Source organism: Cydia fagiglandana, chromosome 7, assembly GCF_963556715.1.
Source record: "Cydia fagiglandana chromosome 7, ilCydFagi1.1, whole genome shotgun sequence".
Taxonomy (NCBI): domain Eukaryota; kingdom Metazoa; phylum Arthropoda; class Insecta; order Lepidoptera; family Tortricidae; genus Cydia; species Cydia fagiglandana.
The window spans coordinates 10,986,160-10,998,558 of record NC_085938.1 but is presented as its reverse complement, the minus strand read 5'-3'; the positions used below and the strand labels follow the sequence as shown (position 1 = coordinate 10,998,558).

Genomic DNA, 12,399 nt, shown 5'->3' with positions numbered 1-12,399 from the left:
CTTAATATTCTAATCCTTACGTATAATAATGTTTTATTGGATGTTATTTTTTTTTTTATAAATTTGTTTAGAAACAGTCGTCATTAGATATATCTGAGCGGCCAAGTTGTTCACAATATCTGAACAAGCAGTACACGCACTCTAACGCCTTGACAATAGAGGCGTGCTCAGATATTTATGAGAACTTTGGCCGCTCCGATATATCTGATGGACATTCATGACGATCATATCATACCTACTTATTATTTGGTTTCAAGCTTACATTCCAATAGTAAAGTAAAAATCTAATGCCACCACACCAAAAAATAACCTAATTTTAAACTTTTTTTACAGCTGCAATATCGGATACTATCTGGCAACAACGCAAACCTAGTGTTGTTGAACGAGACCACTGGCTCCATGACGCTGTCACCTCAACTCAACACCAATGTGCCCAAACTGGCTACCATGGAAATATCTGTTACGGGTAAGTTTAATCTTTGAACTAGCATGTATTTGCACAAGACATATTTTACCTACTAAGAATAGAGTTTAGTTTTAATTTTGTTAATACTGTTTTGCTTTCAATAAAACTCAGAAACAGTTTGCCAAACTTTTAAAAAAACAATGAGGGTCGCAATTAATACATACATGAAAACAATATACTGTTTCTGTCTAAAAATCTCGTGTCAGAGAAGATTTCTTTTCATCACGCACCCTTCTAAGAAACAAAACATTCACATTGATCTATGAACTAACAAAATGCACGCTACATAATTATGTGATTATAATTATATTATTATTATCATGTCATCATCATCATCATCATCATCATCTCAGCCATAAGACGTCCACTGCTGAACGTAGGCCTCCCCCTTGGACCTCCATACGTGCCGGATGGGGGGTGAATGCCATAATCGTCACGCTTGGCAGGCGGGTTGGCGATCGCAGTCGAGTACACCGAATTTGAGGGACGCTGCTGCCCGTCCACCGGTGGTTTTGGACGTAGTTTAAGGACATACCCGGGTCCTATCATGTACCTATATTTACTGTTTTATTCTAAAGCATGGCGCAGCCGGTAGGATCTAACATAATATTTTAAACTTTAGGTTTATAAAAAACAAACAATTAAACACCAATATTTGACTTATTTTCTTAGACGGCGTAAACGAAATAAAGGCAATGATGCAGCTCTCCGTCCGCCTGGTCACGGAGGAGATGCTATTCAACTCGATCACGATCCGCCTCAACGACATGACGGCCGAGCGTTTCCTGTCGCCACTGCTGGGCTTCTTTATCGACGGTTTGGCGGCCATCATACCCTGCCCTAAGGAGAACATCTACGTGTTCAGTATACAGGTGAGAGGATGAACCAAGTACGCCTTATAAGAGTAACAGATTCAAATCAAGAGTGAACAGGCACCTTCTGGGCGAGCTCGCTCCATCGTAGGCCACGTCTACGCCTCGGCTAGTCTGTGGCCATGAGTAAGCCCATTCATAATAAAAAAAAAAAAAAAAAAAAAAAAAAAACAGAGAAAACAAGTCACGGAAGAGATGCTATTCAACTCGATCACGATCCGTCTCAACGACATGACGGCCGTGCGTATCCTGTCGCCTCTGCTGGGCTTCTTTATCGACGGTTTGGCGGCCATCATACCCTGCCCCAAGGAGAACATCTACGTGTTCAGTATACAGGTGAGAGGGTGAACAAAGTACGCCTTAGATGTATAAAAACAGATAAAATATCTACCGAAGAGTCCGAGGACACCTAAAGCACAAAATATGTAGCTGCAAATTTGGCAACTGACGTATATGGCGCTGTTAACCCTATAACTTACGCGGTAATTAGTTTCTCTAACCCCCTTTACATAAAACTTTACGGGCCCGATTTAGTTAAATTAAGTTTTATCCTTTTCTTACAAATACATAAGTCAAAATGACAGATAAGGACCAACGATTATCAGCTAATTGAAGTTTGTATCGCGTTTATGAATAAGCGGGGTAACAATTGACAATCCAGTTACCGAAAATAATTAGTTCTTTTTGATTTAAATGAGCATTTTTTCCAACTATGGTTTCCATTTCGCAGGACGACACGGACGTGCACGGCAACATCCTGAACGTGTCATTTTCGGCGCGGCGGCCGCACGCCGAGATCGCGGTGGACGGACACAGTCCACACTACTCGCCGACGCACCTGCGCGAGCGCGTCTACCTTCACCGCAGTACGCTCGCCAGGCTCGCCACTGTACAAGTAAGTCGCCTGAAAAATAAATGTGATAATATAGAACAGCAGCCTTAGGGCTCATTTAGATGGCGTGCGATTTTTGTTACATTGCGGACCAATTCAGCCGAACGATCAAATAACGTAATGTAATGAAACTCACATGCGAATTTTCCCACCGTGCAAATGAGATCTTAATGTATTGGACACGTAATACACTCTCCGAATCTGCGTGTGAATTGAATGCGTTTGACCCACTTGTTCCCTTAAATAATTGCAATTGCTTCCAGTACGCCACGCTTCTCGAACTTTTCCTAATGGGCAAAGCAACTGTCAATTTAATTGCCTAATGGTTGCCCATGGTATTGTTGAGTTCCATACAAAAAAATATATATGTGTGAACGAAAATACATATTTATTTGTGTATCATATTGACCAACAGTGTGGCTCTGACCGTATACTTATACTAGTTTCACTCATACAATGAAAGTTCCGTTCATTCCATCCATGCCAGTTTTCGTTAATCAACCCTCTGTTATGTAATTTTTTTTTATTCAGGTCCTGCCATTCGACGACAACGTATGCGTGCACGAGCCGTGCCTGAACTACGAGGAGTGCCTGACGGTGCTCAAGTTCGGCAACGCGTCCGGCTTCATCGCCAGCGACTCGGTGCTGTTCCGGCCCATCTACCCCGTCACCACGTTCACGTGCCAGTGCCCGCAGGGGTTCACAGGTAACTCTTAACTCAGATTATAGTTCTTTTTTTAGCATTAGAAATAAGGTAAACAATCTTGATGTCTTTTTATAGATAAACACGTTTTAAAAATAAGTCACAGCAAATATGTAACAATTATTAATCTAATACGATCATTTATATTCTTCTGCTTTCATAAGTAATAGTTACTGAATTTTTAAAAGCGTTTTTCAATTAAAAGACGTGTCAAGATCGCTTACCTTCTTTCAAGTTCTTTCTGATGCTAAAAAAACTAACTATATGCACCATACTCTTCTTCTTCAGTCGGTCCCTTAATACTGAGGTTCGTGACATCACATCCTTCTATTGAAGACCAGATTCCTCCATAGGGTTCTGTTCCCCGCCAAGCGCATGGCCTCGTGCAGTTTTAATTAAATAGGCGCCGTAATTTGAGCACACCATTACCGGGTGCGTAATACGTCTCCGTCTGCACACGCCCGGCTCGAGTTTATAGGTATACAGTGTGGAAATATAAGTCGGGCCCTGGAGGGAAACTACCTTAAATCCGTAATTTATTTAGAAAATCTAGTTTTAGAAAATCTTTAAATGCAGTTATGTTTCTTTTTAAAAATAAAGGAATGTCTCCTTTAAGTAAAATGAGCTAGCTTAAGGGTTTAAGGTAGTTTCCCTCCAGGGCCCGACTTATTTTTCCACACTGTATATAACTGCAGGCATGTGTGTACTGGCTTACATAATCCGCCGTGTTCAAGGAAGAGCAAGGCACGTGCTCTCCTTGTTGCGCCTGCATTACTCCAACTGACGATATGGTAGAGTGCATGCAGAAGACTGGCTATAAGCTGAGAGAGCACCAGCTACGATCGCGCCACTATGTGCTCTTTGCTTTAAAGTGGTCATGCCGCGGCCGCTGGTTTTTTGCCGAAGAGCATCGCTTTTTAATGTTTGCTGAATACCACACTTTGGTCTTTGATGTCTGAAATTAATTAGTTCAATTCAAAAACAACTTGCTCACGTAAAGTACCTATAATAATTCAGCCTTTATAGGTCCCACTGCTGGGCGCAGGCCTCCTCTCATGCGCGAGAGGGCTTGGGATATAGTTCCCACGCTAGTGCGGATTGGGGACTCGTAAAGTACCTACATACATACTTTACTTGAGCAAGTTATAATACTCATAGTACACGACTGGGATCCTCATTCTATGCAACTCACAAAGAAGCGTAAGCTGTGAAGTATAAACTAAAACACGTTTGTTATAGGATCGCGAGAACATTACATGTGCGACACGGAGGTGGACCTGTGCTACTCATCGCCGTGCACCAACAACGGGACATGCATTCGCCGCGAGGGTGGATACACTTGCGTTTGCGCTCCCGGTTTTACTGGTCAGTTATCTTTTGAATTGTCCTCAGGGCTTTTAGGTACATTAAGGGTGCGTTTCGACTACAGATGTGCGAGGATGCATTACGAGGGATGTGTTTTTAAGAACTAGTATTATCACTGCACGTTGAGCGAGTAAAGCAAATGAAGTGAAGCTGTTGGCTCTTAACTTAACGTTAACACATCCCTCGCAACGCATCCTTGCACATCTCTGATCGAAACGTGCCCTTAGAGCCATAACCCTTTCTGGTAGAAACCACTTTAGATAGGTACCTAAACCCCTTAACGTCACGTTGATGATCGTTCTACATGTTTGGTTGGCGCTTTGATCCCTTTACACGCGTTTTAATTAAGTATAAAAAATTTAATGCCTGAGTCTCACGGAAGTTTGTTCTTAAAGTTTAGCTATAAAATAGGATCGAGAAAGCAACATCATGGCAATGCGTTGCAAGTTACATGTTGACGTTTAAGGCCCCCCCCCCACATCTGGTGTCTTTCGAGCGTCGGCGTCTACAATTCTATGGCCGACGTCGACGCAACGTCGACGCAGCATCGACGCAACTGCGCAGCGACGTCATTTTCCATAGCGCTGGACCGACGCCGACAGACGCCGACGCTCGAAAGACGCCAGATGTGGGGGGGCCCTAACCCATTACTTAACTAAAACAACTCCCACTGATTGTCATAATAGACCAACTCTTAAGTTCAATATTCCACAGGAGTTAACTGCGAGACGGTTCTAACCAAAGCCTCCTGCGATCTAAATGGCGACGGGACCGTCTGCCGCGGCGGATCCCAATGTGTGCCCAAGCGAGAAGGCGGTATCCTCTGCCAAGGATGCACCATCGACGTAGCATACACCACGGCCATGTGTGAACTGAGGGCTCGGAGCTTCCCGCAGTCGTCGTTCTTGACGTTCCCTGGGCTGAAGCGGCGGCATCGAGTACATTTGAAACTGAAGTAAGTAACCACGTAAGACAAGATAAAGCATTTGGAATGCTTCGCTCGCGCTTCAATGTGTTGCGTTTGGATTGAAAAGGGGACTTAGTTTATATCCTTACATAGTACCCCAATGATCAATGATGTTGCTGGCCTAACCGTTCTATGATAAATCGTATTTTCCACCGCGTTATCAACTTTTTTACGGTTAATATTATTATCTACTCACGGAAGTCACGGAGCACCCAAATCTCTGAGGTGTCGACTTAAAATTAGAGACTGTTTTGATAAATTTATCATCGACAAACACTAACACGTCAATTTCTTCAGATTCGCAACACAAGGCACATCTGGGCTGCTCCTGTATAACGGCCGATACAACGAGCGACACGACTTCATCGCCCTCGAGCTTATCAATAGCGGAGCGGGTCGCGCTGGCGGGGCGGGTGTACGCTTCACGTTCGCTCTTGGCGGGGGGAAGGCGGAGGTGACCGTGGCCGGGGAGGTGGCCGACGGCATGTGGCACACCGTCGAGGTGGACTACTTCAACAGGGTGAGTACAGCAAGCGACACGACGGTCAGCTTGCTAGAGGTTATCAATAGCGGCGCGGGTCGCGCTGGCGGGGCGGGTGTACGTTTCATGTTCGCTCTCGGCGGGGGGATGGTGGAGGTGACCGTGGCCGGGGAGATGGCCGACGGCATGTGGCACACTGTCGAGGTGGACTACTTCAACAGGGTGAGTACAGCAAGCGACACGACGGTCAGCTTGCTAGAGGTTATCAATAGCGGCGCGGGGCGGGTGTATGTTTCATGTTCGCTCTCGGCGGGGGGATGGTGGAGGTGACCGTGGCCGGGGAGGTGGCCGACGGCATGTGGCACACTGTCGAGGTGGACTACTTCAACAGCGTGAGTACAGCGGGCGACACGACAGGTCAGCTCACTAGAGGTTATCAATAGCTCTCTCGCTGAAGCACTAAGACAAACTGAGAGCATCTCAGGCCTCCGCAGTGAATTTTTACATTTTTATTCTATTTATAAGGCACGCTATTTAAGAAACATTCAATACATGATTACAATAAAAGTGGCTAATGGTAGACTTTATATAGGAATGTCATCCAAAATAAATATGCACAGCAAGAAAAATAAATAACAATGAACAAAAACTATCCTAAAATTATAAAATTACCCTGATATTAGATTTACATACCTAACCTATTTCTATATTTGGGTAACAAGCGATTGCTGATCACATTAATAACTTATACTCTTTCAAACAGACGGCAACTCTAATATTGGACGACTGTGACAAGGACTTATCGCTCGCCGGAGCAGCGGACTTCGACATCAGATACGCTTGTGCGAACCAGACCACCAAGATACTACCTCCTCGCTGCGACATACCTACGGAGACTTGTCATAGGTATAATGATTACAGATATCTGTCATTTCAATCTAAATAAATTTTCCTGCTTATTAAGTTAATTTATGTCTCATAAAGATTATCGTCTGGTTCTTGACAATTAAACTTACTTGATGATTGGAAGATTTACGGTTGATATCACTTCCTATGTACGGTGGTTTGTAATTTGTAAGTTAGGTAACTCCAAATAAGTTCGTACGCTAATAATTTATACTAATGCATTTTTCTTGTCTAGATTCCTGGATTTGACTGGGCCGCTCCAAGTTGGTGGACTACCGAACATTCCCAGCAGTTTCCAAGTGAAGAATAAAGACTTCGTTGGGTGCATCTCGGATTTCCACATCGATCATCGATTTATTGACCTTAACAGGTATGATGTCATATCAAAGGCGATAGAATTTTGCCACGTTCAATAATGTTACAGTCGTTCAACAACGATATAGCGAAAAGAAGCCTGGTAAAACTTCGAAGCAAAAACTTCTTATACTATCACCTTAATTTGTTTACGAATCACATTTAATTTGACGTTTCTAATGTTTTGCCAATGTTACAGTTTCGTAGCAGACAACGGCACCATCGCGGGTTGCTCGCAAAAACGCTCGCACTGCGACAACGGGCCGTGCCACAACGACGGCGTGTGCCGGGACCTCTGGGACACGTACCTCTGCGAGTGCACCGAGGGGCACACGGGCAAGGACTGTTCCGAGAGTAAGTACAAACGTAGCTTTCCTTTTCTTCGCCTTCGAGATACCTTCTTATACTTTTTACCCTTTTGAAGATTTTTTTTTCAATAAGGAATATTAGGCAAAGCTCTGCGTAGGAGGCACCATTAGCACATACAGTAAAGAAACCTCATTGACATCATAAATGACACATGCGTCACTATGTCAATCACATGGCCTAGCGTGAAACACGACAATCGAAAGTTCGGTTTCTGCCTCTATCACTCTTGCTTATTCTATCGATAGAGAGGCAGATAAAGAAATTTCGATTTTCGAGTAGTATGTATAAGTTATTCTGGTTTACTAAACAAATTAGTGCTGCACTCTGGCGGCAGAACATTGCAATAATACTATTAATCCCCTCCCTATTAATCTCCCTCTGCCTATTAATGCTTTGAATGTATAAAAAATTAACATATATTTTCGTACAGCTACGTCAGCACCATGGCGATTCAGCGGCGATGGAATGTTGTCATTCAACCCGCTACTGCGACCGATACAGCTGCCATGGCTCAACGCGTTGTCGCTGCGGACCAGGCAGCAGGACGCCTTCCTCATGTCCATACAAGTGGGGCAGAACAGCTCGGTGTTCCTTAGCGTGAGTCAAATTCTCACATGTTGTCATTCAACCCGCTGCTGCGACCGATACAGCTGCCGTGGCTCAACGCGTTGTCGCTGCGGACCAGGCAGCAGGACGCCTTCCTCATGTCCATACAAGTGGGACAGAACAGCTCGGTGTTCCTTAGCGTGAGTCAAATTCTCACATGTTGTCATTCAACCCGCTGCTGCGACCGATACAGCTGCCGTGGCTCAACGCGTTGTCGCTGCGGACCAGGCAGCAGGACGCCTTCCTCATGTCCATACAAGTGGGACAAAACAGCTCTGTGTTCCTTAGCGTGAGTCAAATTCTCACATGTTGTCATTCAACCCGCTGCTGCGACCGATACAGCTGCCGTGGCTCAACGCGTTGTCGCTGCGGACCCGGCAGCAGGACGCCTTCCTCATGTCCATACAAGTGGGACAGAACAGCTCGGTGTTTCTTAGCGTGAGTCATACTCTCACAAGGTCGCGGGAGTCCGCTGGATGCTGGTGGCGCAAGACCGGTCATTGTGGCACTCTTTGGGGGAGGCCTATGTCCAGCAGTGGACGTCCTCTAGCTGATATGATGATGATGATCGATGACCTACTAAAAGTACCCTCAAACAAAAAAAATTTAACTATGTTTTCGAAGGTCTCTACGTATTCATCTAAATTATTCAAGTGACATTCAGTTTTGAACATCCTATATAGATAAACCACAGATAAGTTTTAAAAATAACAATAAAATTGTATCTTCCACAGTTGAAATCCGGTCTCCTCCACTACTCATACAACGGCGAAACTATGTTCCTGCCAACAACAACCCTAGCAGATGGCAACTGGCACCGGGTCGAGGTTAAATGGCTCGGCACCGACATCTCTGTCACCATAGACTATGGGCTCAGGACCGCACTATTGCCGATGCTGGCCAATAAGGTCCAAGGACAGTATATTGGAAAGATTCTGATTGGTGGACCGGACAGCACGGCTGGATTGCTGGCTTCGGACGTTGGGTACTTTGAAGGTTGTATACAGGTAAGTTGAAGGAGTGGTCTCTACAATAGACCGAAACCAAACGGATGACCGATGTCATATCTCTATCTCTCTTACCCTACCTCCGACCGCGCGAGCGTGAATGAGAAGTTTTACGACCACGGTCGTCCGTTTGGTTTGGGTGTATCATAATGGCCCATATATCTCTTTGATAACATTTTGAGGACCCTTTTGCCAAGTTTGGAGCCAGAACTTCCCAGTTACGAAGTTGAGAATAGCATTTACGACTTCGCACATTGAGGTTTTTCCTCATATAATAATTATCTGCCCATAAAATGATCTTCACAATGGTATAGGCTACTTTACTACTAGTCAAATCAGCTTCTTTTTTAGAACTGTTAAAACTATTTCTAATATGGAATTTATATGAAAACGAGTATAGTGACGTCACGGTCAACCTTCTTACTTTGCTTATTTCTATCCGGTTTATTAAATAGAAATTATGTTTAAAAATAACTAACTGCTATCTATGTTTTTTTTAATAAATAATTTTTCTGGTGCTTTATTTCGGGCACGGTGTGAAATAATTTATTTTAAGTAGAGGAAACTTCCCTATTGTTTCAGGATGTAAGAGTGGGAACTAATCAAAACTTACTCAACCGGCCCACCACAATAGAGAATGTGAAAGATGGATGTCAATCTAGAGCCGACTGTATGCTGTCTATCTGTCCGCCTTATGTAAGTATTGATGTCAATAAACTTACAGTTAAATGTATTCGGGTAATACTAATACTTCAGATGATCGGGTAGTCCCGAAAATCACCCATAATTCCATCATATTATAGTCATTTAAGACATCATTTCCGCGTGAGTCCGCTAGATGCGGGTGGAGCAAGACCGGTCATTGTGGCACTCTTTGGGGGAGGCCTATGTCCAGCGACCTCTGGCTGATATGATGATGATGATGAAGACATAATTTATTTATTACCAATGTAACTAATAGGGTGTATAATTTTCTTTATTTATTCATACATAAACGTACTCAATACCTAACCACATTTTTGATCACATTCCATGTGTCTAAAATCAATTTTTATAATGGCTTTTGTTCTCTCTTTACTACAACTACATCTGTAATGTCTCGTCCAATCGTTTGCAATTTCTAACTTGTGGTAACTTGTTTAGAGCAAATGCGAGTCATCCTGGGACGCGACAACGTGTACTTGTTCCCGCGGCCGCTACGGGCCGCAATGTATCGCCGCATGCGACCTCCGTCCGTGCGGCGACCACGCCCGCTGCGAGCCTGCGGACACCGACAAGGGCTACCAGTGTGTGTGCGACGACGGATACCTGCTCACTAGTGAGTTTGTCTAAAACTTAATTATTATCAGCTGGTATAAAAAGACAGGAAATCTAAAGAAGGACTTCTTACATATTTTGTATAGAACGTGTTACGATCTAACTCGTTCGCTATATGATGAGAGCGTTCGTGAACTGTACGGGTGCTGCCTGCTCAGGAGGAGTTATTGACGCGAAGTGCCAAGTATCCGACTTAGGCCATAAGGCGGCAGATTCCAACGCGCATAGTCACTAAACTGTATAAACTCAATCGCTATAAATGACTAGGGTATACGATGATGTTAACCAGCATTATTTCGTCCAGGTTCTGGCTGCGTGGAGGAGGGGGTGGACGAGTGCCCGGGCGGGTGGTGGGGCGCCGCGGCGTGCGGGCCGTGCGCCTGCGCCGTGGCCGCCGGCTACCACCCGCACTGCGACAGGGACTCCGGACACTGCCACTGCAAGGTTAGTAGACTTAGGCCATTGCACCATTCCACTAATCCGAGGTTATTCGGTTAAATCGGGCGTTACCATGGTTATCAGTACCTACAATTTGACACTGATGGGTTGACGGTTAAACCGCTTAACCCCGGGTTTGTGGGATGGTGCAAGTGGGCCTTAGGCCTTAGGCCCACTTGCACCAAACTGTTTGTCACCGTTTTAGCGTTCGCAAAACTTTGTTGTATGGAAAGTTTCATAGTTCTCTGCTACTTGACCTTGATCAGTCTGTTAATTGTGGTTGGTGCAACTGGCCCTTAGTAGGTACCTACAGTAAGATGACAGGAAGTTGGGATAGATACTTATATATCACGTAACGAATCAGCAATGTGCTCACATATGGTGAACGTCAAAGTTTTTACATTAATCCTACGGAATTTCAACTACGATATTCGTCAGATCATTGGTCCACCTTGCGACGGGCCAACCCAATTCGCATTTTTCGTTACGTAGCCGCCAATGTCATAGTTTTTATTTCTGCAGGCCATCTGTTTACTGAGCAATGAGTTTCTACCGACAGACGGTTTGCTTGCCGGTCGAGCTCATCTGACTCAACAGTTTATTTAATTAAGCCGACCACTGACTAACAGTCCGCCGCGGACGATATCGGCCGGTCAGTTATTCGGAACTGTCCAATTTTTGTTCTAACTGACAGGCCGATTTCGTCCGGCGGCCTGTTAGTCAGTGGCCGGCTTTAGTTTCGATGAAAAAGGAGCATTCCATGAAATTGTCTACCGTTGTCCCGTACAAACGCGAAGTTTCTGAAGATTTAAAGGTATAAGAGTTTCCTTTTCTATGACAAATGGTCAAAAATATGCACAGAAAAATAATCGCCTGCTTTAAATGCCGAGAAAAAAGTCGCAACAAAGGAAATAAAATGCGTTTGTACGGGACAGCCCGTGGAATGCTCCAAAAACGGTTCGAAAGCAACACCACAGATGAAATTGATATTTTCAGTAGGGTTATGAAAGTAATTCATTGTTTTATTTTCCTCATGAAACATTCATTGATGCTTATAATACTCGTAATTTTTCTAAACAGGAAAACCATTACAAGCTCCCCGGATCCAACGAGTGCCTCCCATGCCAGTGCTACGCAGCCGGCTCCGTCAACAGTTCCTGCGAGGCCGACAGCGGGCAGTGTTACTGCCGCGGCGGGGTCATTGGCCGCGCCTGTGATTCCTGTGCCAACCTTTATGCCGAGGTGAAGCCGAACGCCGGATGCGAAGGTAACTACTACACGCTACGAGTGTTTTGTCAGTGCTACAAGTGCTACACCCTGGCGAGTGGCGACAGTTTTAGCGAGGCTGAAAGGCAGTGCTAGTGCTACTGCCCCGGTGGGATCATAAGCCGCGCGTGTGACTCATGTCATGTGCCAACTTTGAGCGAGTTTTTATCCATTTTAAGGGTTCTTTTACCTAAAAAGGTAAAAACGGAACCCTTATAGGATCACTCGTGCGTCTCTCTGTCCGTCTGTCACAGCTTATTTTCTCGAAAACTACTGGACCGTGTTGTAATTTGGTACACATATATAACTTAGTGACCCAAAGTCGGATATGTAACCTAAATTACTGAATTTTAAACATGGGGGCCACTTTTGGAGGGTAAATGAGAAAGT

At 44.6% G+C, this 12,399-nt stretch overlaps 1 protein-coding gene across 1 annotated transcript in view; it reads left to right on the top strand.

The window, feature by feature from the left end:
* LOC134665917 (protocadherin-like wing polarity protein stan) overlaps window positions 1-12,399 on the top strand; it is a 79,998-nt gene that overhangs the window by 38,226 nt on the left and 29,373 nt on the right. The window contains exons 17-32 of the mRNA XM_063522975.1: window positions 334-466; window positions 1,139-1,338; window positions 2,069-2,233; window positions 2,762-2,936; window positions 4,173-4,298; window positions 5,013-5,253; window positions 5,563-5,785; window positions 6,510-6,652; window positions 6,888-7,022; window positions 7,206-7,360; window positions 7,806-7,972; window positions 8,716-8,988; window positions 9,571-9,684; window positions 10,132-10,306; window positions 10,610-10,749; window positions 11,824-12,010. Coding sequence (XP_063379045.1) covers window positions 334-466; window positions 1,139-1,338; window positions 2,069-2,233; window positions 2,762-2,936; window positions 4,173-4,298; window positions 5,013-5,253; window positions 5,563-5,785; window positions 6,510-6,652; window positions 6,888-7,022; window positions 7,206-7,360; window positions 7,806-7,972; window positions 8,716-8,988; window positions 9,571-9,684; window positions 10,132-10,306; window positions 10,610-10,749; window positions 11,824-12,010 — 2,752 coding nt within the window. The remainder of the gene's footprint in view (window positions 1-333; window positions 467-1,138; window positions 1,339-2,068; window positions 2,234-2,761; window positions 2,937-4,172; window positions 4,299-5,012; window positions 5,254-5,562; window positions 5,786-6,509; window positions 6,653-6,887; window positions 7,023-7,205; window positions 7,361-7,805; window positions 7,973-8,715; window positions 8,989-9,570; window positions 9,685-10,131; window positions 10,307-10,609; window positions 10,750-11,823; window positions 12,011-12,399) is intronic.